The 27,837-nt window shown below is 41.6% G+C and overlaps 2 protein-coding genes across 2 annotated transcripts; both read right to left on the minus strand.

The window, feature by feature from the left end:
• Positions 1-8,790: 8,790 nt before the first annotated feature.
• Positions 8,791-22,798, minus strand: LOC309626963 (dual specificity protein phosphatase 22). Its single transcript, XM_082388441.1, has one exon. It carries the CDS (start codon positions 19,313-19,315, stop codon positions 18,761-18,763), a length of 555 nt encoding a protein of 184 aa, XP_082244567.1. The 5' UTR covers positions 19,316-22,798; the 3' UTR covers positions 8,791-18,760.
• A 1,040-nt stretch (positions 22,799-23,838) lies between these two features.
• On the minus strand, positions 23,839-27,336 carry RPS17 (ribosomal protein S17). The gene is made up of 5 exons (XM_082388443.1): positions 27,188-27,336; positions 26,751-26,902; positions 26,054-26,159; positions 25,527-25,592; positions 23,839-23,966 (listed from the first exon to the last, which is right to left on the minus strand). The coding sequence occupies exons 1-5, from the start codon at positions 27,188-27,190 to the stop codon at positions 23,886-23,888; spliced, it is 408 nt and encodes a 135-aa protein (XP_082244569.1). The 5' UTR covers positions 27,191-27,336; the 3' UTR covers positions 23,839-23,885.
• Positions 27,337-27,837: the final 501 nt, after the last annotated feature.

Consider the following 27,837-nt stretch of genomic DNA (forward strand, 5'->3'; position numbering starts at 1 on the left):
AACTTTGAACAATTTGTCTCATCCTGCTCTAAAAAGAGGAAATTTCGGAAAGTTAAGAACCATCACGTGTGTACAGTTACACTCCCTTTCACTCCACTGACACGGTCTCGAATCACGAGAGAAAGAAGAATGTCTTCACTCCTTCCCGAAGGCCTATGCGCAAGAAAACAAAGCCCTCAGCCCCTCACCTCTCACAGTGGGGGCAGTGCACCGGCAGTGTGGGCACCCCCAGGAGCTGGCTGGACATGCAGCCCTCTGGGCCCACAGACCTGCTGCCCAGAACCTGCATTTCAGCAGTCTGCCTCCCTCGGGCCCGAGCACACTGATTTTGAAAAGCGTGGTTTAACAGATGCTCTCTGTGCAAAATGAAAAATACCCTGCAACGCGGTGTTTTCACAAGCCACCCTTCCCACTTCCTCTCACCCCCACTTCACCAGCGCCTCAAACCCCAGCTGAAAGGCCCCATTCTTGTCCCATGGAATAGATCCTATTTAATCTAGAAAAGGAGGAAACACACTCGGCCATCAGGAAGCAATAGCATTAACTTAGGGGCCAAAAACAACACTGCAGACGGAGAACAATGCAAGAGGCGGCGTGGGGAGGATCAAGGCAGCTTAGCTGGGCGGTTTTGGTCACTAAGACAGAAAGGAGGCCCGAGTGCAAATTACACGTGGAGGGTGGACTGGGCAGTGTTTCTATAAAAATATAAATAATGGTTTAAGAATTTATCTGAGGATTTTCAGATATTAAAAATAAGTTTCCTTCCAGACAGAGAGATTGGCCTCACACGAGGCATTGGTTTCTCACTCTATTGTTCAGCTCAAATTATCCCCAAGTACCTAGCAATTTGGCCACAAACCTGGTTTAAGGCCACGGCCTGCAGGTGGGGTGGAACTCTCAAAAAGAAAATGATTTCAGAAGGAAAAAAGTGATTTACGTTTGAAATGATTTTATAAGAAGACTCAAGTTTCCCTTAAGATTAACTTTTAAAAATTGAAAATTAAAAATATTTTTTAGTATGCTCCATTCCAAAAATGTATAGTTTCCAGAATTTCACACAAGATTAAAAATGAAGATTAAAACAAGCTAATGGGAGGATAAAACATGCTACAGTGTTTCATAATTGCTACAAGTAGCAGCAAATTTAGCTTGGAGTTCCTAGCAGCCAAAGTAACAACAGAACAAGATCAGTTCAAAATTGATAACAACACAATAAGCAGGAAACTCTGGAAGTCTTTTCCTAGAGATTTGAGAAAATGTCTCCTATGGGATACTCTGCAAGGCAGTTCTGGTACTTTTGACTAAATGCTGTACTTGTACTATGACATCAAGACCTTAGAACAGGGGACTTCCCTGGTGGTCCAGTGGGTAAGACTCCCTGCTCCCACTGCAAGGGGCCCAGGTTCGATCTCTGGTCGGGGAACTAGATCCTGCATGCATGCCTCAACTAAGAGTTCACATGCCGCAACTAAGAAGCCTGAATGCCACAACGAAGATCCTGCATGCCACAACTAAGACCTGGCACAGCCAATCAATCAATCAATCAATAATATATATATATATATATACACACACACACACACACACACACACACGCATTTTTTAAAAAGACCTTAGAACAAAGCTCCAAGTTCACATTTAATGTTGACACTCACTGCCTGCAGGAAGGCCACCATCTCTGCTTCACAGACACTGGGGTTACCTCTCCCACCAGATGATTACCCTCTATCTACCGTTGACTGCTCCAGCAATGGACAGGTGACCCTATTCTGCCCAATACGCCACAAAGAGAAGTCTACAAGGATGATTCTGAATCAAGTTCTCACTCCCACCAGAGAGCTACAGGAAAAGACCGTCTCCTCTCTCTCTCTAGGTGGGTTGGGTCTGGATGTGACACCTGGGACTGCTGCAGCCATACTGCAGTTCAAGGATGAAGCTACCTCCAACAGTGACAAGTGCTGAAGGATGGAAGAAACCTGGGTCAGTGTTTATCAACCAGTCCCGGAACCCTCAAAACTCTAGACTTCCTGTTCAGTGAGATAATTGCCTGTCCTTATGGTTTCCACTAGATTCATTCAGGGTTTTCATTTCAATGGAAACACAATGTAAAACCACAGTTTTTAGAGGGCAAATACAAAATTAGAAATGGGAATTTTCTACACACAAGAGAAATCCTGCATAAATAAGACTATTCATCCCAGCATTATCTGAAAGAGCAGAAGACTGGATATAATCTTAAAGTACATCATTAAGTGAGTGGAGACAGATATCCATCATAAGTTATTAGTCAAATGCATGCACAGTGGAATCTCAAAGAGCCATAAAAAAGGAATGGGATAATCTCCAAAATATACAAAGCAGCTCATGCAGCTCAATATCAAAAAAACAAACAATCCAATCCAAAACTGGGCCGAAGACCTACATAGACATTTCTCCAAAGAAGATATACAGATTGCCAACAAACACGTGAAAGGATGCTCAACATCACTAATCATTATAGAAATGCAAATCAAAACTACAATGAGGTATCACCTCACACCAGTCAGAATGGCCATCATCAAAAAATCTACAAACAGGGGCTTCCCTGGTGGTGCAGTGGTTGAGAGTCTGCCTGCCAATGCAGGGGACACAGGTTCGAGCCCTGGTCTGGGAAGATCCCACATGCCGCAGAGCAACTAGGCCCGTGAGCCACAATTGCTGAGCCTGCGCATCTGGAGCCTGTGCTCCGCAACAAGAGAGGCCGCGATAGTGAGAGGCCCGCGCACCGCGATGACAAGTGGTCCCTGCTTGCCGCAACTGGAGAAAAGCCCTCACACAGAAACGAAGACCCAACACAGCCATAAATAAATAAATAAATAAAAACCAAAAAAAAAAATCTACAAACAATAAATGCTGGAGAGGGTGTGGAGAAAAGGGAATCCTTTTGCACTGTTGGTGGGAATGTAAATTGATACAGCCACTATGGAGAATAGTATGGAGGTTCCTTAAAGGACTAAAAATAGAACTACCATATGACCCAGCCATCCCACTACTGGGCATATACCCTGAGAAAACCGTAATTCAAAAAGAGTCATGTACCACAATGTTCACTGCAGCACTATTTACAATAGCCAGGACATGGAAGCAACCCAAGTTTCCATCGACAGATGAATGGATAAAGAAGATGTGGCACATATATACAATGGGATATTACTCAGTCATAAAAAGAACCGAAACTGAGTTATTTGTAGTGAGGTGGATGGACCTAGAGTCTGTCATACAGAGGGAAGTAAGTCAGAATGAGAAAAACAAATACCGTATGCTAACACATACATATGGAATCTAAAAAAAAAAAAAAACAGGTTCTGAAGAACTTAGGGGCAGGAAAGGAATAAAGATGCAGACGTAGAGAATGGACTTGAGGACACAGGGAGGGGGAAGGGTAGGCTGGGACAAAGTGAGAGGGTGGCATGGACATATATACACTACCAAATGTAAAATAGATAGCTAGTGGGAAGCAGCCACATAGCACAGGGAGATCGGCTTGGTGCTTTGTGAGCACCTAGAGGAGTGGGATAGGGAGGGTGGGAGGGAGATGCAAGAGGCAGGAGATATGGGGATATATGTATACGTATAGCTGATTCACTTTGTTATACAGCAGAAACTAACATTGTAAAGCAATTATACTCCAATAAAGCTGTTTAAAAAAAAAAAAAAGGAATGGGAAAGAAACCAGTATTCACTAAGTGAAAAAAGTGTAGGGCACTGTGTATAGTGTGCTCTAATATGTATTTAAGGGACTTCCCTGGTGGTCCAGTGGGTAAGACTCCACGCTTCCAATGCAGGCGGCCCAGGTTTGATCCCTGGTGGGGGAACTAGATCCTGCATGCATGCCACAACTAAAGTTCCCGCATGCTGCAACTAAGACTTGGTGCAGCAAAAATAAATAATTAATTAATTTAAAAATAAAAAAATAAAAAGAAATATGGGGACTTCCCTGGTGGCGCAGTGGTTAAGAATCCACCTGCCAGGGCTTCCCTGGTGGCACAGTGGTTGAGAATCTGCCTGCCAATGCAGGGGACACGGGTTCGAGCCCTGGTCTGGGAAGATCCCACATGCCGCGAAGCAACTAGGCCCGTGAGCCACAACTACTGAGCCTGCGCGTGTGGAGCCGGTGCTCCACAACAAGAGAGTCTGCGATAGTGAGAGGCCCACGCACCGTGATGAAGAGTGGCCCCCGCTTGCCACAACTAGAGAAAGCCCTCACACAGAAACGAAGACCCAACACAGCCAAAAATAAATAAAAAAAAAAAAAAAAAAAAAAAGAATCCACCTGCCAATGCAGGGGACATGGGTTCGAGCCCTGGTCCAGGAAGATCCCACATGCCGCAGAACAACTAAGCCCGTGCACCACAACTACTGAGCCTGCGTGCCACAACTACTGAAGCCCACATGCCTAGAGCCCATGCTCCGCAACAAGAGAAGCCACTGCAACGAGAAGCCCGCGCACCATAACAAAGAGTAGCCCCTGCTCACTGCAACTAGAGAAAGGCCGCGTGCAACAACAAAGACCCAAGGCAGCCAAAAATAAATAAATAAATTTATTTTTTTTAATGTATTTAAAAAGAGAGAAATATATGTATTTTTTTGCAAATGGTATTAGTAATCCATTGCTACATAATAAATTACTCAAACACTTAGCAACTTAAAAGAACAAACATTCATTATCTCAGTTTCTGTGGGTCAGGAATTTGGGAGTGGCTTAATAGGTGTCTCTCATGGGGTTATATTCAAGATGTTGGCTGGTGAGTGATACCAGTGAAAATGGAGTAAGGATCTTCAAAAATTATAACCTCCATAAAGGCAATAAGAAAACTGACAAAAACTGTCAGAACAAATTTTTCAGAACTCTGGAAGTTAACCAAACGATTGCAGCAATCTGAGGAGTTTTAATCAAGAAAAGTATCTAAATCTCAATAACAACAGTGAGCTTTGTGGCAATTTAACTTGTCCTATTTTCATCCCCCTCTCTCCAGCTCCATGACAGCCTTGAAAATCAACAGTCACAAGTGAAAAATAGCAGCCTGGCAGACAACAGGAGAGGTGAATCAGGGTTGGAGCTACTTAAAAGCTTCATTCCCGTAGACTTGTCATTATATGACCTGTCTGGTGGCTCCCTGGAAGACTCTACTTGCAAGGCCGTCTTTATTGATTAGACTTGGAGCTTGTCCAATGTGAAAATCTTTTCCCTGGAGGTGTTGGTGAAAACATTTCAATGCAATAGTTTGATTTTATGGCTGCTGTAGGCAGTGGATAACAATTGGGGCAAACAACAGGCTACCCAAAAAGCTTAAAAGTAAAATCTAGGGAAGGAGATGTCCAAAAAGGCTGTGAAAATCTGACATACTCCTCAGAATCTATAAGGTTAAGGTATATGTAGGATTGTGTGCATGCTCAGAAAAGAACTGATAATGCTGTCACCTCTAGCTGACGTTGAGGCTCCTTACAAGGAGAAAGTGAAGTCTAAGGCAGAGTTGTCAAGTGTCTGGCCGAGCGTTGAAGGCATGCCACAACAAGTATACAGAACCCCCTGGCAATGACTGGGTGATTTATTGGTTCCATACATTAAAGGAAATCTCTGACCAATCATTAGCTGGCCACTAATCTAACTGAGCAGACTTCAGTGGCCACACACAGAAAAGAATACAGACCTTACAAAAATAGTTCAGAAAAGTCATTAAACAAACAACCCCAGCAACTACAAAAACCTTTGAGGATGAGGGAAGAACCTGATTTCCAGAGTTCCCACATTATATCAATTTAAATGTCCAGTTTTCAACAAAATGTTACAAGACATGCAAAGAAACAAAAAAGTGTGATCCATATGGGGCAGGGGAAGCTATCAACAGAAACAGTTCCTGAGGAAAACCAAAGACTGACTTTATTTATTTATTTATTTTTTGGCCACACCACATGGCTTGCAGGGATCTTGGTTCCCCGACCAGGGATTGAACCCAGGCCCTCGGCAGTGAAAGCATGGAGTCCTAACCACTGGACTTCCAGGGAATTCCCCAGACCAAAGACTTTAAATCAGCTATTTAAAATATGTTCAAAGAACTAAAGGAAATACTATCTGAAAAACTACAGGAAACTATTTTAAAAATGTATTACCAAAGAGAATATCAATGAAGAGATAGAAATTATAAATAAAGAACCATATAGAAATTCTAGAGTTGAAAAGTATAATGACTGAAATGAGAAATTCACTAGAGGTGTTCAACAGCAGATTTCAGCACGTGGAAGAAGGAATCAGTGATCTTGAAGATAGGTAAATGGGGCTTACCAGTCTTGAGGAATAGAAAGGAGAAAAAAAATAAAGAAAACTGAACAAAGCCTCAGAGACCTCTGGGACAGCATCAAGTGTACCAACATATGCATAATGAGAATACTAGAAGGAGAAAAGAAAGACCAGAAAGAATATTTAAAGGAATAATGGCAGAAAATTTCCCAAATTTGATGAAAAACATTTGCCTACAGACCCAAGAAGCTCAATGAACTCCAAGTAGGATAAACTCAAAGAGAGCCATACCAAGACACATTGTAATCAAACTGTTGAAAGCTGGAGACAAGGAGAGAACCTTAAAGGCCACCAGAGAGAAATGGCACATATCATGTGCAAGACATCCTCAATAAGATTAGCAGCTGATTTCTCATCATAAACTATGGAAGCCAGAAGGCAGTGACATGACATGGCAGTGAGATGTGGATGGGCATCCAATATATAAAGATTTAATGTGGATGATAATAACAACACAAAGGAAGGGAGAAATAGAGCTATATAGGAGCAAAATTTTGTATATTATTGAAATAAAATTAATCTTAACTATTGAATAGCTTATTATGAATTAAGATATCCAGAACAACCACTAAGAAAATAACTCAAAAGATATTATATAATAAAAGAAATGACAAGGTATTAAAATGGTGCACTAGAGAATATCTATTTAACACAAAGAAGGCAGTCATGGAGAAATAGAGGAATAAAAAAGACATAAGACATACAGGAAACAAATAGCCAAAAGGAAGGCATAAATTCCACCTTATCAGAAAGTACACTCAATATAAATGGATTAAACACTACAACTAAGGTGGAGATTGTCATAAGGGAGTTTTAAAAAACAATCAAACCTTACGCTATCTACAAGAGACACACTTTAGATTCAGACACAAATAGGTTGAAACTAAAAGGAGAGAAGACAATACACCATTCAGACAGTAACTGAAAGAGAACTGAAGTGGCTATACTAATATCAGACAAAGTACACTTTAAAACAAAAATTGTTACTAGGGACAAAGAAGGACATTTTATCATGATAAAAGGGACAATCTCTCAAGAAGATATAACAATTATAAACATATGTACTTATAACAGAACACCAAAATACATGAAGCAAAAACTGACAGAACTGAAGGGAGAATTAGACAATTTAACAATAATTGTTGGAGTCTTCAATACTCCACTTTCAATTATGGATAAAATGAGTAAACAGAAGATCAACAAGGAAACAGACGATTTGAACAACACTATAAGGCAACCACTTAGAATGCATCTATAGAACACTGCATCCAACAACAGAAGTATACACATTCCTCTCTATTATACATGGAACATTCTTCAGGATATGCCATATGATAGGCCATGATGTAAGTCTCAATAAGTTTAAAAAAACTGAACTCATACAAAGTATTTTCTCTGACCAAAATGGAATGAAACTAGAAATCAATAACAGGAAAATCTGGAAATTCACAAATATGTGGAAATTAACACAATACTAAATCACCAATAGATCAATGAATAAGTCACAAGAGAAATTAGAAAATACTTTGACATGAATGAAAATGAAAACATAAGAGGCTAAAATTTATGGAATGGAGTGAAAGTAGTGCTTCCAGAAAAATTTACAGCTGTAAATCACACAATAAAAAAGAAGACAACTCAAATCAATAGCTTCTTAATACGTTAGTGTTTGGGTTGGCCAAAAAGTTTGTTCGGATGTTACGGGAAAACCCCAATGAACATTTTGGCCAACCCAATAAAAGAAGTGCAAACTAACCAAAGCAAACATTAGGAAAGAAATAATAAAGATTATAGCAGAAGTAAATGCAATAAAAATAGGAAAACTATAGAGAAAAATCAACAAGACCAGAAGTTGATTCTTTGAAAGAAGAACAAATTGAAAAACTTTGGGCTAGACTGACAAATAAAAAAGAGAAAAGACTTAAACTGTTAAAATAATGAATGAAAGATGGGGGGGGTGCACATTGCTACCAACCTTACAGAAATAAGAAGTTTTATAAGAGAATACTATGAATAACTATAAAACAACACATTAGATAACCAGGTGAAATGTACAAATTCCTAGAAAGACACAAATTAATGAAACTGACTCAGTAAGAAATAGAAAAGTTGACTAGACCTACAATAAGCAGAGATAGAATGAGTGATCAAAAAGTTTCCCACAAAGAAAAACTCAGGACCAGATGGCTTCACTCCTGAATTCTACCAAACTTCTAAAAAGAATTAACACCAATCCCTCTCAAATTCTTCCTAGAAACAGAAGAGGAAGGAATACTTGCAAACTCATTTTGTGAGGTATTACCCTGATACCAAAACCAGACAAAGATATCACGAGAACTATAAACCAATATCATTTATGAATATAAATGTAAAAATCCTCTATAAAAAACCAGCAAACTGAATGCAGCAACATACAAAAAAGTGATATTTATCTCAGTAATGCAAGATTGGTCCAATGCAGGAAAATCATTGTAAAACATTTTATTGATAGAATAAAGAATAACTACATGATTGTCTCAATAAGCACAGAAAAAGCATTTGACAAATTCTACTCTCTCTTATGATAAAAACACTAATAAACTAGGAATAGAAGGGAACTTCCTCAACCTGATAAAGGACATCACAAAAAACCCACAGCTGACATCATGCTTAATGGTGAAATACTGGAAACTTTCTCCCTAAGATCAAAGATATCTGCTCTCACTCCTATTCAACACTGTTCTGAGGCAATGTACTGGAGGTACTCACTAGGACAAATAGGCAAAAAAAGAAAAAAGAAAGAAAAGGCCTACAGATTGGAAAGGAAAAATTATGTCTATTTGCAGATAATATAATCTTGGATACAGAAAATCCTAAGGAATACACACACACAAAAACCCATTAGAGGGCTTCCCTGGTGGCGCAGTGATTGAGAATCCGCCTGCCGATGCAGGGGACGCGGGTTTGAGCCCTGGTCTGCGAGGATCCCACGTGCCGCGGAGCAACTGGGCCCGTGAGCCACAACTACTGAGCCTGCGCGTCTGGAGCTTGTGCTCCGCAACAAGAGAGGCCGCGATAGTGAGAGGCCCGCGCACCGCGATGAAGAGTGGCCCCCACTTGCCGCAACTAGAGAAAGCCCTCGCACAGAAACGAAGACCCAACGCAGCCAAAAATAAATAAATTTAAAAAAAAAAGATAATTAAAATAAAAACCCATTAGAGCTAGTGTTGGGGCTCAGAGCAGGCCACCCCAAGATATGTCACATGGCATATTGATTATCTTGAATTAAAATTACTTAAGAAACAGCTAGTGGAAAAAATGATATAAAAAATACTCTGACCTCCCTATTTCCCCCTGAAAGAGGGGAAAAAAATCTCCCATGTGTAAGTATCCTCCCTATACCAGGAAGATAGAAAGCATCCTTATCATCAGAGCCAGAGAATTCAAGGCTAAGAAAGCTGTATAAACAAATTTTGCTACTTCTTTACTACTCTGCAACCCCAAGCACAAGACCCTTTGTTAAATTTTCACAAATAATTGTTTCTTTGCTTAAAAATGATACATAAACAGCCTGCTTTGGTCACTCTGAGGGTCCCATTTCTATGAGACCTCCACGTGTACAAATTAATTTTTTTTTCCTCCTGTTAATCTGTTTTGTGTCAATTTAATTATATACCAGCCTGAAGAACTCAAGATGGGTAGGGGGGAAATGTCCTTCTCCCCAACAGTAGCAAGGTTGCAGGATACAATTTCAATAATATAAAAATCAAGTGTAGGGACTTCCCTGGTGGTCCACTGCCTAAGACTCTGTGCTCCCAATGCAGGGGGCCCAGGTTCGATCCCTGGTCAGGGAACTAGATCTCACATGCTGCAACTAAAAGATCCCGCATGCTGCAAATAAGACCTAGTGCAGCCAAAAAAAAAAAAAAAAGAAAGAAAAAAAGTCAAGTCTATTACTATAGAATCAAAAAATGAAGTTAAGGAACTATATTCAATATCTTGTAATAAACTATAATGGGAAAGAATCGAAAAAAAGAATATATATACACACACATACATATGTATAACCGAATCACTTTGCTGTATGCCTCAAACTACCACAATATTGTAAATCAACTATACTTCAATTTTAAAAAATGAAATTAAGAAAATTCCATTTATAATAGCATCAAAAAGAATAAAATTACTTAGGAATAAAGAAGTACATGGCTTGTATACTGAAAACTACAAAACATCACTGAAATAAATAAGTTGAAAAATATCCCATGTTCATGCATTGGAAGACTTAATACTGTTAGGCAGACAGTAGTCCCTGTTAAGGGTTGAACTGTGTCCTCCCCAAAACGATACGTTCACATCTTAACCCTAGTGCCTCAGAATGTAACCTTATTTGTAATAGGGTCATTTGTAAATGTAATTAGTTAAGATGAGGTCATACTGGAATGGTGTGTGCCCCTAAATCAATACGGTTGGTGTCCTTATAAAAAGATGCTAGGAAGAGACAAGAAAGGATTCACCTATAGGTTTCAGAGGAAGCATGGCCCTGAAGACACCCTGATTTCAGACTTCTAACCTCCAGAACTATGAGACAATACATTTCTATTGTTTTAAGCCACCCAGTTTGTGGTTTTTACTATGGCAGCCCTAGGAAACTAATAAAGTCCACAAATTGATTTATGGATTCAATGCAATCCCTTTTAAAGGCCCAACTGCTTTTTTTTTTTTTTTTTGCAGTAATTGACAAGCTGATCCTAAAAATTCATATGGAAATACTGAAGACCTGAAAAGCCAAAACAATGTTGAAAAAGAACAACAAAGTTGGAATACACACACTTCCTAATTTTAAAACTTTCTATAAAGCTACAGTAATCAAGACTGTGTAATACTGGCATAAGGATAGGCATAAGTTAATGGAATAGAATTTACAGTCCAGAAATAAACCCTTACATTTATGATTAACTGATTTCCTACAAGGGTGCCAAGACCTTTCAATGGGGAAAAGAACAGTCTTCAACAAATGGGGCTGGGATAACTGTATATCTACATGCAAAAGAATGAAATTGGATCCACTACCTCACACAACATACAAAAATTAACACAAAACAGGTCAAGAACCTAAACATGTGAGCTAAAACTACAAAACTTTTAGATGAAAACATAGGCGTAAATCATAGTGACCTTGGATTAGGCAATGATTTCTTAGATATGATACTTAAAGCATAAGCAACCAAAGAAAAAAACAGATAAATTGGATTTCATCAAAACTTAGAACTCTGTGCATCAAAGGACACTATCAGAAATGTGAAAAAACAATTGATAGAATGAAAGTATTTACAAATCATGTATCTGAGAAGGTCCTAGAAATCAGAATATATAAAGAATTCTTACAACTCAACAATAAAAAAATAAAATTCTTACAACTCAACTCAGCAAAGGATTTGAATAGACATTTCTTCAAAGAATATATACAAATGGTTAATAAGCACATGAGCAGATGCTCAACATCCTTAACCACCAGAGAAATGCAAAACAAAACTACAATACGATACCACTTCACACATATTAGTATGGCGTCATCAAAAAAGGCAGTTAATAACAAGTTTTGGTGAGAATGTGGAGGAACTAGAATCCCCATACATTGCTGGTTGGAATGTAAAATGGCGCAGCTACTTTGGAAAACGGTTTTGCAATTTTTCAAAAAGTTAAACATCAAGTTACCATGTGACCCCAACAATTGCACTCCTAGGTAATATACTCAAGTGAAATGAAAACATATGTTCACACAAAAAATTTTATACATTTCATAGCATTATTCACAATAACTAAAAAATTGAAACAACCCAAATGTTCATAAACTGATGAATATAGAAACAAAATGTGGTACTATCCACACACTGGAATATTATCCAGCCATACAAAGGAATGAAGTACAACATGGATGAACCTTGAAAACATTATGCTAAGTGAAGGAAGCCAGACACGAAAGGCCATATATTATACAATTCCATTTATATGAAACTTCCAGGCAAATCCATAGAAATTAAGAGTAGATTAGTGGTTGCCATGGGCTGGGGGTGGGGAAATGGGGAGTGAATTGGTATGAGGCTTCCTTTGGAGGTACTCAACATGTTCTGAAGTTATACAGCAGTGAGAGTTGCACAATTTTGTGAATATACTAAAAACCACTATATTTATACTTCAAAAGGGAAAATTATATGGTATGTGAATTATATCTCAATTTTTAAAAATAAGATGTTGGGACTTCCCTGGCAGTCCAGTGGTTGGGACCCCGTGCTTCCACTGCTGGGGGCACGGGTTTGATCCCTGGTTGGGAAACTAAGATCTTACAAGCTGCACGGCATGGCCAAAAAAATAAAATAAAATAAAAACCCAGGAACTCTTTAAAAAGAAAAAAAAAAAAAAAAGATGTTATCCAGGCTGCAGTCATCTGAAAGCTTCACTGGGGCTGGAGGGTCTGTCTACTTCCAAGATGAGTTTCTTACACTGCTGTTACCAGGAGGCCTCAGTTCCTCAGTGTCTTTGCAACATGGCAGCTGGCTTGCCACAGAGCAATTGATCCAAGAAAGAGCAAGGAGGAGGTCACAAAATATATTGATGACTTAGTCTTGGATGTTACACACTATCACTTCTGTCATGTTCTATTAGTTATAAGGGAGTCACTAAGTCCAGCCCATAACCAAGAGGAGGGATGAAACCTACACCTCTTGAAGGGAGGGGGCTTTAATAATGTGTGGACACACTTTAAAACCCATCACATATACATGTAACATATCTAGGACACAAAAGAAACTGACAACAGGGCTCCATGTGCAAAGGGGGAACTAGAAGCCTGGAGGACATGAGTTGGATGGAGATTGCTCACTGTAAACTCATTTTTATCTTTTGAATTGTGAACCATGTGATGTGCTGCCTGTTCAAATAATTAAAAACAATCTTAAAAGTTTTTAAAAATTCATTTTCTTTTAAGGAAAATAACTTGCTTTGCTAGCTTAATTTGTTAGGTTGAAGTCCTAAATCAAATTGCACTTTTATAAATAAAAATATATTTTTATATATTTATATTCAACTATCCACACATACATACACATTTTCTCATTCCCTAGCTCCTAATAGCCAAGGTTTAACAAAAGAAAAAACTGGAGGGCTTTCCTGGTGGCGCAGTGGTTAAGAATCTGACTGCCAATGCAGGGGACACGGGTTCGAGCCCTGGTCTGGGAAGATCCCACATGCCACGGAGCAACTAAGCCCGTGAGCCACAACTATAGAGCCTGCGCGTCTGGAGCCTGTGCTCCGCAACGGGAGAGGCCGCGACAGTGAGGCCCGCGCACCGCAATGAAGAGTGGCCCCCGCTCGCTGCAACTGGAGAAAGCCCTCGCACAGAAACTAAGACCCAACACAGCCAAAAATAAATATAAATAAATAAATTTATTTAAAAAAACAAACAAACAACAACAAAACTGGAATCCTTCTTTGGGTTCTAAAATTGGATAACCTAGATGAAACGGACAAATTCTTAGAAACACACAAATTACCTAAATTGACTGAAGAAACGGAAAATCTCACTAGACCTATAACAAGTAAAAACATTGAATCAGTAATCAAAAATTTCCCAACAAAGAAAAGTCTAGGACCACATGGATTCACTGGTAAATTCTACCAAAAATCTAAAGAACAATTAACACCAGTCCTTCTCAAACTCTTCAAAGAAATGAACTAGGAGAACACTTCCCATCTCGTTCTATGGGGTCAGCATTTCCCTAATACCAAAGCCATATTAAGACCATCACAAAAAAGAAAATTACAAATCAATCCGTTATGAATATCAATGCAAAGATCCTCAACAAAATACTAGCAAACCAAATTGAGCACATTAAAAGGATTATATACCATGACAAAGCGGAATTTATAATAGAAATGCAAGGGTTCAACATAAGAGAAAAATGAATGTAATATATCACAGTAGTAGAAGGAAAGAAAAAAAATACTGTCATCTCAATTGATACAGAAAAGGCATTTACAAAAGCCAACACTCTTTCATTATAAAAACTCTCAGGGGGCTTCCCTGGTGGCACAGTGGTTGAGAGTCTGCCTGCCAATGCAGGAGACGCGGGTTCGAGCCCTGGTCTGGGAAGATCCCACATGCCGCGGAGCAGATGGGCCCGTGAGCCACAATTGCTGAGCCTGCGTGTCTGGAGCCTGTGCTCCGCAACAAGAGAGGCCACGATAGTGAGAGGCCCGCGCACCGCGATGAAGAGTGGCCCCCGCTTGCCGCAACTGGAGAAAGCCCTCGCACGGAAACGAAGATCCAACACAGCCATAAATAAATTAATTAATTAAAATTAAAAAAAAAAAATTAAAAAAAAAAAACTCTCAGAAAAACTAGGAATAGAGGGAAGATTCCTCAACATGATAAAGGGCATTTATGAAAAAAACCACAGCTAACATTATGCTCCACGATGAGAGATTGAAAGCTTTTTACTTGTAATTTCATGAATGAGACAAGAATGCCTGCTTTCACCACTGCTATTTAACACTGTACTAGAAATTCTAGCAGAGCAATTAAACAAGAAAAGAAATAAAAGGCATCCAAATTGGGAATGAAGAAGTAAAACTATCTATCTGTAGGTGACACGATCCTACACATGGAAAATCCCAAGGAATGTACAAGAAGGTTACTAGAGTGAATCAACAAATTCAGCAAAATTGCAAAAATCAGTTGTTTCTATATACCAGTGATGAATAATTAGAAAAGAAAACTGAGAAATCAATTCCATTTACAATAATATCTATGTGTGGGTTTTCCACACCAAGCAATTCGCCAGTTCTCTGTAGACACCAACTGGGTGCCCTACAACTTATTTCACTTCTGACACTCACTACCCAGAGTTAGCGCAGACCCCACAGATTAAAATCTCAATCCCCCTACTTCAGATGCTAGTCACAAGTTTTGAGTCCCCAGGTTACCCATACTTCTGTCTGATTTGGCTACAAATTGGGGGTTCCCATGACCCCATCTCAGGTTCAGTAATTTGCTATAACAGCTCACAGAACTCGGAGAAAAACTTTACTATTACTGGTTTATTATAAAGGATACAAATGAACAGCCAGACCAAGAGGTACATAGGGTGAGGTCTGGAAGGATCCTCAGCACAGGATCTTCTGTCCCCAAGGAGTTTGGGATGTGCCACCCTCCCAGCACACATTCACCAACCTGGAAGCTCTCCAAACCCCATCACTTAAGAGTTTTTATGGAGGTTCAAATATGTAGACATGATGGATTAAATCATTGGCTATTGGTGATTAACTCAATTTCCAGCCCCCTTCCCTCCACAGGTCAGGGGGTGGGGCTAAAAAGTTCCAAGCCTCTATTCACATGGTTGGTTCCTCTAGCAACTAGCCCCCATCCTGAAGCGATCTATAGCCCACCGAGTCACCTCATTAGCATAAACTCAGGTATGGTTGAAAGGGGCTTATTATGAATAACGCTCAGGAAATTCCAAGGGTTTTAGAAGATTTTGTGCCAAGAACTGGGGAGAAAGACCAAATATATATTTATTATACCACTATAGTGCAATCTAAAAGAATAAAATGCCTGGGAATAAATTTAAGCAAGGAGTGAAAGGCTTGTTCCCTGAAAATTACAAAATATTCCTCTAAGAAATTAAAGAAGATCTAAATAAGTGGAAAGACATCCCATGCTCATGGACTGGAAGACTTAATACTGTCGAGATGTCAATACTACCCAAAGCCATCTACAAAATTCAGAGCAACTCCTATTAAAATTCCAGTGGGCGTTTTTTGCAGAAATGGAAAAGCTGATTCTCAAATTCAGTGCATGGAGTCCATGTAATAGGCTGAACTGTATTCCCCAAAATTCATATGCAGAAGCCTTAACCTCCAGTACCTCAGAATATGACTATATTTGCAGACAGGGCCTTTAAAGAGGTAATTATGTTACAATGAGTCCGTTAGGGTGGGCCCTAGTCTAATCTGACCGGTGTCCTTATTAGATGAGGAAATTTGGACACACAGAGACCAGGGCTATGCATGCATAGAGAAGAGCATGTGAGGACATAGCAAGAAGACAGCTAGCTCCAAGGCAAGAAGAGAGGCCTCGGGGGAAATCAAACCTGCTTACATCTTGATCTTGGACTTCTAGCCTCCAGAACTGTAAGAAAATAAATCTCTGTTTAAGTCTGTGGTATTTTGTTATGGCAGCACTAGCAAACTTATACAGCCCAGGTAGACAAAAAAAAAAAAAAAATCTTAAAAAAGAACAAAGTGGGAGGACTCACACTTCGTAGCTCACTACAAAGCTACAGTAATCAAAATGCTGTGGACTGACAGAAGGACAGACTTATAGACCAATGGAAAAGAATTGAGAGTTCAGAAACAAACCCATACATTTATGGCTAACTGATTTTTGACAAGGGTCTCAAGTCCAATCAATGGGAAAGGAATAGTCTCCTTAACAGATGACGCTGGGACAACAGGATTTCCATATGCAAGAGAATGAAGTTGGACCCCTACCTCATACCATATACAAAAATTAACACAAAATGTATCAAAGGATTAAATATAAGGGCTAAAACCATAAAATTCTTGAAAGAAAACATAGGAGTAATTCTTCATGCCTGTGGATTTGGCAAAGGATTCTTAGATAGGACACCAAAAGCATAAGCAATAAAAGAAAAAATAACACACTGAACTCTGTCAAAAGTTAAAACTTTTGTGCATCAAAGGACATTATCAACAGAGAGAAAAGACAACCCACAGAATGAGGGAAAATATTTGCAAATCATATCTGATAAAGAATTAATATCCAGAATATACAAAGAACTCCTACAACTCAGTAACACCCAATTTAAAAACTGACAAAGAACTTGAACAGACATTTCTTCATAGAAGATATACATATGGCCAATAAATACCTAAAAAGATGCTCAACATCACTAATCATTATAGAAATGCAAATCAAAACTACAATGAGATACCACTTCACACTCACGAGGATGGCTATTATCAAAAAAACAAAATCAAAACCAAAAAAAACCCCAGAAAGTAACAAGTTTTGGCAAGGATGTGGAGAAATTGGAACTCTTGTACACTGCTGGTAGAAATGTAAAATAGTGCAGTTGCTGTGGAAAATAGTATGGCATTTCCTCAAAAAATTAAACATAGATTTACTACATGAACTAGCAATTCCAGTTCTTGGTATATACTCAAAATAACTGAAAGCAGGGATTTAAACAGATATTTGTACACCCATGTTCATAGCAGCAGCATGCACAACAACCAAAAAGCAGAAGCAACCAAAATGTCCACCAAAATATGAATGGATAAACAATATGTGATATGGGGAATAGGGAGTTATTGTTTACCGAGTACACGGTTTTTGTTGGGGATGAGGAAAAAGTTTTAGACATAGTGATGATGGTTACCATAACACTGTAAACATATTTATTGCCTCTAATTGTACAATTATGAATGGTTAAAATAACAAGTATTATGTTATATGTTAAAAAAACCTTTACCACAGTTAAATACAACTACCAAAATTCATGGAACTGATGATGGTTAACTCTATGAGAGTGAGTAAAATTCACTGCTAACAGTACTGGTTCAATAATTGGCAGATTTAGATATTTTCTACAGAATACGTATTAATGAGTAACATAATGAATAGCACAGGTTTTAAACCCTTTACATTTCTGCAAGCTTTGAAGTCTGTCCAAATAAGCCCTTTCTGCTCTGCACGTATTTCTACCAAAATCAGCTGTAACATTAGCTCAGCCAATTCCCACTTCAGGTTATACTGAATCAGTGATTTCTCATCTTTAAAAATATTCTCACCTGTAGTTGTTCTATGCAGATTATTCTAGAGGCTAATTCTTTAGACTCTTCAAAGTTGGCATTGACTCTTGAATAAACAGCTAAGCAGTATTGGTAACATTTTTTGACTCATCAAGAACCAAGGAAAACCATTCAAAATCATTTGCCTTGTGTTGAATTGACTACTGATATTGCTCCCAATGTTCTCAACTCTTTAAGCAACCATTCTCACCCCTTTAAGCAACCATTCTCACCCCTTTAAGCAACCATTCTCACCCAAAGGCTAATAGTTTTAAATAAGTTTACTTACTCTGCACACGTTTCTTCCAGAGAAATTAACTCACCATTGGTAAACAGCTTCCCTTGCCTACCTAATGAATGGGCTACTCATACCTTAAAAACATAATATTTAAAGCCCAGTTTTCTCTTTTTCTTTTTTTTTTTTTTTTTTTTGATGACACAATTGCATATGTATTGTTTACAATGAAAGCAGGCGAGTTCACAAATTACTTCTGGACACTGAAAAATGAACTCTGGCTGCTTTTCTTCTGGGCAGCACCTAAACTCTGGCTTTGCAATATTTCAGGTACATTACAGTCTTCTGAGAGAGGCCCAGTACTTCAGAATCCCTGGGGTGGCCAGAATGCCTCTGGCTTCTTCCGCATCCCGCAAAGGGCTCTCTCCGTACTCCTCCTTCAGCCACTGGCGGAACTGATGGACCTGGTGCTCCTCAAACTCCTGGAGCTGCCTCTGGAAGCCCAGGTTGGGGTTTGCACAGGACCTCCCCGCACGCACAGTGCGCAGGGCATCTTCCCAGCCGAAGTCGGTGACCGTCATGATGTATGCAACCACCAGAGTCACGCTCCTGGAGACGCCAGCCAGGCAGTGAACAAGGCAGCCCTCACCTCGCAGACCGCACTCGTGGATGAATTTAATACTTTCTTTGAAATGTCTTGTCAGGTTTTGATATGGTGAATCCGCTGCTGGAATGCACAGGTATTTAACCCCCTCCAATGTTGGCCTGGCACTGTCGTGCACAGATAGAATGTGTGTCACCTTGTTCTTGCTCAATTGCTCTGCATCTCTGGCATCTTTGAAGTTGCCGATATACAGGCCAGGCAGGATCTTGTTCATCCCATTCCCCATGGCGGCCGCGCAGTCTAGCGCCCGGGGCGCGGCGGCAGGCGCACTGAGGGCATGTTGGAGCGGGCGGGGGAGCAGCGGGCGGGCGGGCAGGGGGCACTGCGCGCCCGCAGCGTAAACAGCAACACGGACCGGCGGCGCCCAGGCCTCTCTGTCCACTGCTCTCCTGGTCCCCCGCGCCCCCCGGGCTCCCCGACCGCCGGGCCGCGGCACAGGCGCCCCTGCAGGAAGGGGCTCGCGGCGCCCGCCCCCTCCTGGAGTGAGCCCGGCGCCTGCCACGCCGGCCCCTGGGACTTGTGGACACGGTTCCTAGGGGCCCGGCCGGGGCGCAGGGATTATGTCTCCCGGGGGCCGGGGCGCAGGGACATGACTTCTGGGAGCGGGTCCCTCCAGGATTATGGCTCCTCGGGGACCCGGGCCCAGGGCGCACGCGCACCCCCGCCCCGGGCCACCGTCTCCCTGCGCGTTCCGAGACTGGGCGGGGGGGTTCTCTTTTTTTTAACTTTAAGTATGCACTAATAATTTTTTAAAAATTAAATGTCACGATATGGTGATAGGTATGGCCCTCAAAACACTATTGAGTTATAAATGTATAACTGCAATCTACTGCAAAGTGGTAACACTGCCGCGTACTGTCTCTGTGGCAACTATTTAATTCAGCCAGTGTATCAGGAAAACAGCCATCTACAATTTGTAAACGAATGTGGCTGCATCCCAATGAAACTCTGTATGTAGACACTGATTTGAATTGTATAGTTTCCACAGGCCACAGTATTCTCCTCTTGTTGTTGCTATTGTTTTAAAGCATTTAGAAAAGTGAAAACCATTCTTAGTTCATGGCTTACCCAGAAACAGGCAGCTGCGCATAGTTTGCTGACCCCTGCAGTTGAAAAAGAGAAAATGAGCTTTACTCACATTCCTCACAATTGAATCCGGTGGTTTGTTTTTTTCCAGTATCTAATGAGGAAAAGCAGCAACCTCAATAAAGTAAAAAGAAAGTTACACCTCCAACTGCTAGTTCTTTGAAACTAGGGATAAAATAAACATCTGACAAGTTTAATTTAGAAAAGAAAACAAACGTAACATTTAAAATGACACATAATAACATGGAGTTTTCCTAATTACGAGAGAAAAACTATAATTAATTATATACTAATAAAATTAAAAATATTAACAACATAGGCAATACAGAGAATATGAATTTACAGATAGAGGGGAAAATTTGTGCTTCAACTGTTAAGAGCAACAACCTGGGTTCTGATTTGGATTCTACAGAGAGGCTCTGCACCTTTCACTGCCTTAGAGCTATTTTACAACTCTGTAAGTTGTAGATACCTGATAATACAAATAATTCTTATCTATAGACAAATGCAAATAAATAAATTCTGTTGGGTAGAGGTTCAGCTGACTTCCCTCCTGTGGAAGTCAGTCTTGTGTCCATTTATAAATTCATTTCAACGTTCTTTTACTCCAAATTTGTCCTTGACTTCTCCTTTGAACTGACTGTAACATCTCAGTTCTGAGTTTTTAAAAATGCTTAACATGTGTTCACTTTATATCCATCTGTATGAGAGCCATTTCACTTTGTTGAAAATTATACTTTAACACAACTAAGGGCAATATAGAAAAAAAGAAGATAATTACCTCCAAAACTTTCCTGGGGCACTTTCAAATCTTGAAGAAGCAGAGTCTGTGACACAGAAGGCAGAAGAATCTCTTGTCTATTTTATGCGAAGAGCATTAGCTGACCCCAAACATGGGAGACTGCACCGAGGGCCAGCCAGAGCTAGACGCTAAGCTGGCAACTTCCAAACCCAGCTGGGATTGGAACTGCCAGCAAGTACCTGTGAAAACACCCACGCAGGCCCCACCCACCTCCTGAAGCACAAATCACGGCCCAAATCAGGGGCAGGGCCTGGCCACCTGCTTTTAACAAGCTCCACAGGAAGTTCTAATGAGCACAGGTCTTATTTTTACAGATGAAAGAACTAAGGCCTAGAGAAGCTCCTCGACACTGATGGGAGGATAAAACAGCTTCTTCATGTGGCCCAAGTCGGCTTCCTCCTCCTCCCCCGACCCTTCCCATCCCTCATCTAAGTTATCTAGAGCACAGGGCCTTAGAGGTAGAGGAGCCAGGCAGATGTAGAATAGCAATGACACTGCCTCCTAGTGGGCGAGTGTGGCAAACGTCACAGCAAACGGCCTTGTTGCTGGTTTGGCATTTTGTTAATTTTCTTACCCGTTGGTAATTTTAACCCAGCTCTAATTTCTCCCCCCATACAGAAAGCCCACCCCTTTCCTCATCATTGATACCAAAAACCAAGAGGAAAGGCTTCTTTATACAGAGCTGTATTTAGAAGGCAAGAGTATTTGCTGAGAATGCCCGACTCCACACCAAAAAATGGAAAGAAAAAGTTTTAAGAGAAAGCTTTCCCTTACTGTACAATACTAATAAATATAAAGGTAATAATGGAGTTAAAATATTAATAGATGCTATAACTAGTGAGTGAAAAGTTGAAGAACAGGATATTTAGCCTAGAAATACCTCTTTACAACTTACAGTGGAGAAACTTGACAGATGCCCCTTAATCCAAGTGCTCAAAGTAAACATCACTAAAACTCACCAAGTATTCTGTGCCTCCCAATATGATCCATCAAGTACACAGTATCGCTTCTGTGGTACACATCTTCCTTGACTTATGATGGGGTTATATTGCAATAAACCCATCGTAAATTGAAAATACCCTAAGTCAAAAATACATTTAATATACAACCTACTGAACATCATAGCTTAGCTGAGGCTATTTTTAATGTGCTAACACATTAGCCTACAGTTAAGCAAAGTCATCTAACACAAAGCCCATTTTATAATAAAGTATTGGGTATCTCACATATTGAACACTGTACTGAAAGTGAAACAATGTTTGTATGGGTACAGAATAATTAAGTGTATTGGGTGTTTACCTTTGAGATCACATAGCTGACTAGGGGCTGTGGCTCACTGCCACCGCCCAGAATCATGAGCCCTACCACGTATTACTAGCCTGGGAAAAGATCAAAATTCCGTATTTGAAGTAATATCCACTGAATACGTATCACTTTCACACCATCCTAAAATCAAAAAATCTTAAATCGAACCATTTTAAGTCAGGGACCATCTGTATTCCTACAGAAAAAAGCTCAATTAAATCTAATTGTGAGCCGACATCAAACCCAAATTGAAGGACATTCTACAAAATCAGCCAATACTTTTCAAAGACAGACATGGAAAGAAAGCTGAAGGACATGAGAACTAGATGTAGTAATTCTGGGATGGATTCTGAACCAGGAAAGAAAACTATGGAAGATATTATTGGGAAAATTGGCAAAATTTTATAATGGACTATGGATTAGGTAACAGTATCATATCAATGTTAGATTTCCCGATTATGATTATTGATCTGCGGTTATGCTTGTTCTTAGCAAACTGACAATAAAATATTTGGAACAAAACAAAATATTTGGAACAAAAACAAAAGCCCATCTCTAACTTGATCCTAATGGATCAGAAAAAAAAAGTGTGTATAGAGACAGAATATAAAGCAATTGGGGCAAAATGTGAGCTGAGGTCGGGTAAGAGTATTTAAAGTTCTTTGTGCTATATATTCTTGCAATTTTTCAAGTTTGAAATTGTATCAAAATTGTTACAATTTTTGTATTGCTACAATACACATTTTTAGGATGTTTGCTGCACATATCTGCCTGACAGAACCAGATGTGCAAGGATCAATGGAGAGCCAGACTGACCTAGGTCCTGCCACTACCTTGCAGAGATCTTGACATGCACACGTACACAAAGAGGCCCAGCTCAGCCCAGGACAGTCAAGCAGAGGAGCCTGTGCTGCAAGCTGTCCTCCCACTGCTCAGCAGGGACCAGCCCAACCCAGCACTCTCCACAACACAGAGTTGGACCCACAGCCTCAGCAGCTCCCCGAGCTCAGATCCACCCACCCGGGATCCACCCAGTGAGCTCGGCCTCCCTTGAACTGACACATCCCCTTGTGTTTCACTGATCCTCCCCCACACATCCATTCACACTCAATCTCCTATGCTCCAGGTAATGGCCTCCACACCCATCCTATCTCCCACCCACAGAAAGCCCAACCCTCACACACGTGAGGAGCGTTACCCTTTCAAGATGGGCAGGTTCATTAACCCAAACTGCATGTACTCAGAAGAGGCTGAAGCACAAACACGTGGGCATACAGGGTGAGGAGGGAAAGGCATCTCCTGACTTTTGTCTGAAGCCAGAGTGCGTGCTCAGGGCCTGTGAGGACCAAGAAGGGTAGAGCTGGCAACCAAAGCAGTGATGCAGGTGTCCAGACTCAGGCCTCCTAATACATCCATAATCTGTATGGGCACTGCCCACAGGCCACTTACAGGTGCGTCACACTGCAGACCGCTCTTCTTCAGGATACTTCTCCCTTGAGAAAGAATTCCTGCCCTTAGCTCCACCGGCACCCAACCCCACAGATGACACAGGCACGGTTGTTGTCCGAGGTTTATTGAAAATATTACAGCACAGCAGAAAGATTCAAACGGCTCCACGTGGTGTTTTGAAATTCATCCCAACTGTAGGCTGAGTGACCTGCAGGTTGGACAGACTGCCAAAGTCCTGGAACAATAAAAAGGGGCTTAGTGTGGCTGTACTGGTGAGATCTGTGTCCCGAGCCCCGGCACCACCATTAGGCTATGCTTTTGTCAGCCTCCACAACCTTGGGGTCAGATTGGTGGGACCCTGCAGAAAACCGAGAGCCTTCTCCTCCCCACCCCAGAGCAATAAACTCTGTAGGGGGTCTACCTGCAATCTGAAGGATCCTCCACAGTCAGCCATGAAGGAGCTGTCCTGTGCACTTTAAGACATTTAACAGCATCCCTGGACTCTATCCACTAATGTCTGCTAGTATCCCCCAGCTGTGACAACCAAAAATGTGTCCAGCTATTACCAAATGTTCCCTGGGGGTGCAAAATCTGTCCCTTTGAGAATCACTACTCTAAGGCATATACAGTGCCACTTCATTTCCAGGACCAGCCCTCAGGTAGGAGGCATCACTTATGCAATCAACATTTGTGAAGGGCCCGGGTAGAGTAGTGGTAGGACAAGGTCAGGGCCTGCCTTTAAGGTGGCTCAATCTAAGTGCAAAGAACCCAAGAGCATATGTAGAGCCGATTCACTTTGTTATAAAGCAGAAACTAACACACTATTGTAAAGCAATTATACTCCAATAAAGATGTTAAAAAAAAAAAAAAAAAGAACCCAAGGGCCCACCATATAACCAGAACTTAATTCCTCATTTTATCCTCAAAAACCAATTTTACAGTTGAAACTAAAAAGATGCATTCCAGAGTAGTATTTCAGGAGAAAATGATCTGTAGCAGGCTTTAGCTGTACTGGTTATGTTTTTCTGAGACTAGGGGGTAGTATATGGGAGTTCACTCTATTCATTATCTTTTTGAACGTCTTAGACTTTCATGATCATAAAAAGGAAAAATAAATTTGCTCTAAATCACCAACTGCCTCCTGGACTTTGAAGCTCATGCTTTCACCAAACTGCTAAAGTACTAAGATATGTCACAGAAGACACACTTATCAAATTGTATTGAAGATAGCTGAACTACCGAAGTAGTCCCCAGTTAGCAACTGGAAATGAGACCAGAGCTCATTTGAGTGGTTAGCATACAGACACAGAAGTACGCAGGCAGACTGAAAAGAGAACTAGGGATGGGACCAAGGGGGTAAATGTGAGAAGCCAGCCACAAAATCGAGAAGAGAACAGAAGGAACTGAGAGAAGGAGTGCTCTGGAAGTCCTGGGAGAACAGCCACTGGATTTGGGAGTTGTCCTCGTGTGGAGGGCAAACTGAACCTTCAATTACTAGCTAAACCCACTTTGGAGGCAGTCTAGGTTAGTGGTTAGAAGGGTGGATGGATTCCTATCCCTGCCACCTACTAGCCTTGAAGTTACCATTTCATCATCTATAAAATGTAAATAACAGGATGTGCCTCATAGGACATACTGAGGAAAAGGGAAACACCATATAGAAACGTTGAGATTACCTAATATATTTTAATGACTCAGTAAGTGTTACCTAGAGGTATTACCCATAGTATAGTATAAAGCTACTGATGGTTGGTGACCAGGGAAGCCCTACTTTAGGAATTCAGCAAACACTTACCAAGAGCTTCAGCATTTCCTTAGTGTCAGGATCTACTTCAATGATTTCCTGATCCAGGGCTGAGACCTAGAAGGAACAAGGCAGGCCCCAAATAGCAATGAGGTATCTCTCACCTTCCCTGCCTTTTCTCCAAGATTCTTAAATGAGGGACAAAAAAAGGGGGTGGGGGGCGGGGATGGGTGGCATAGAGAGGATACAATAGGATCCCACGAACTCAGTATTTAGATAACCTTAAGATTGGGTTTATACTTCAGGAATACTATGCTAGGGCAAATAATCTAAGTCACCGAACAAACATCATTAAAAGGCTCTCATGTATAAAACAGAATGGACTTACATGATCCCAACAGGTTAGAACAGAAGCTAACATACAGGCAGGTAGATTATGGGCACCTACAGCTGGTCAAGGGGTATATGGAGACTCAGCTGAGGTCTCTTTGAAAACCAGGTACCTGAAACGGTTCTCAGAAACCCGCTTTATCTTTCAGGATGAACAAGAGGTCCAGAATAAGACCCAGAAAGTTTACCTCAGGCACGTAATTATCTCTCCTCTCTCTCTCCTCCTCCTGCAGCTTGATGGAGATACCTCTCACTGGGCCTCTCTGAATCCGCTTCATCAGATGTGTGACATAGCTACAAAGTACAAATGCCCAAGAACACACACTGGCTCCCACTGGTATCCAGAACGTCTGGATGTGTATGTAGGAGTTTTAGTTCTCTTCCCGCAGTGAGAAGGGAGAGGATTCACCACCTTGGAGGCCCTGACTCTGAACCTCCTACACACACAAAACCTCCACACGCAGCTCCGCTTACCTAGGCATGCCTGTCCCTTTGGTGTCGCACATCCTCTCTATTCAAATCCGCTTTCAAAGCTATCAAGTATTCCCAACAAACCTTCACGACCCCTCCCTCCCAGCCTTCATTTTCTTTCTTTCGAATTCCAATTTACATAAGTTAGCATTAAATCACGTACGCCCTTACTTAACGTTAGTCTTCCAGAAGTCGACTGTGGCTAACCTCGTCCAAGCGCCACCGCCAGTCAAACCGCCAAATACAACGCGAACGTAAGACAACCCCACCAAGAAACCCGGCAAAGGCACACCTGCAGCGCTCTTCTCGGAGCAGCGGGAGACTCGTGCTAACCCAGCTCCCACGACCCACCCGCAGGGCCACGGTTCTCCGTCTCCCAGCAGGCCCTGGAGGCCAAGCGCCGACTGAACTCACCCTGCGATCTTGTTGCGGAGCTTCTTGCTGGGAATGATGGCGATCTCCTCGCACACGCGCTTGTTGGTGTGGAAGTCGTTGCCCAGGCGCGTGTAGTACTTCTCAATGATGACCCGGGCCGCCTTCTTCACGGTTTTGGTGCGAACGCGGCCCTGCGGGTGGAGAACACATGGTCACTCGCGACTCAGGAACCCCCTCCGGGGAACAGCGCGGCGTCACGCCCTGACCGGAGCGGGGTTCGCGGGCTGGGTCTGAGCCCAGGAGGGGAGAAGGCCGGCCGGGCAGTGCTGGAGCGCTGGGTCAACGCGGAAGCCAGCGGCCCACGGAGGCTTCGGCCTCACAGGGTACTGCGCCCCTCCTCGCGGGCCGGGGGCCGCGCAAAGCGGCGGATGGAGAACGATTGTCAGGGGTACCAGCTTGGAGACAAAAACACCTACCATGTCGGCGGGTCCTTGGTAAAAGGAAACAGGAAACAAAAGAGAGGCCTATAAAGCGCAGGCCAGAAAGCCGCTTCCGCCTAGTTTGAGATGCGCTGAGCCCACTGTAGCGCAGCACAGCGACCCCTAGCGGGGCGGGGCGGAATGGAACGGAAGTATGAATGGCCAATCGCCACCCAGTGGGCGTGGCGAGTGGCTGACCGGCCCCGCCCTGCCCCACCTAGGGTGGTCTTACGCAGGTCTCTCTAGACCCTTCTTCAGTGGTTAGGTCGCCCGTTAAGTGCCCTAGACTAAGAGCGGCGCATCTCTCCCACACATGCTGGGGAGAGGGATGAAGGCTTAAGAGCCATCGGGAAGGGTGGAGCGCGGAAAAGTGAGGAAGTAGGGGATGGCGCCGTGCACAGGATCCCCACCCAATCCCATGGGTCACAGACTTGTGTCTAGCCTGGTGGAGACACAGGTACAACTGGGAGAGAATTATCTCACTTCTTCAGTCTTTGCTCAAACGTCACCTTATCAGAGGAGCTTTCCCTCCAATTTATACAAAGTAACACTACTATCCTTTTATCATTTTTTTAGCATTGCTATCCTTTTAAAGTTGCTCTAGTATTTCTTAGCACGTCACAGTGACTTGTCTCAATTTTCTCAGC

Source organism: Balaenoptera borealis (genome assembly GCF_965194805.1).
Source record: "Balaenoptera borealis genome assembly, chromosome: 3".
Taxonomy (NCBI): Eukaryota; Metazoa; Chordata; class Mammalia; order Artiodactyla; family Balaenopteridae; genus Balaenoptera; species Balaenoptera borealis.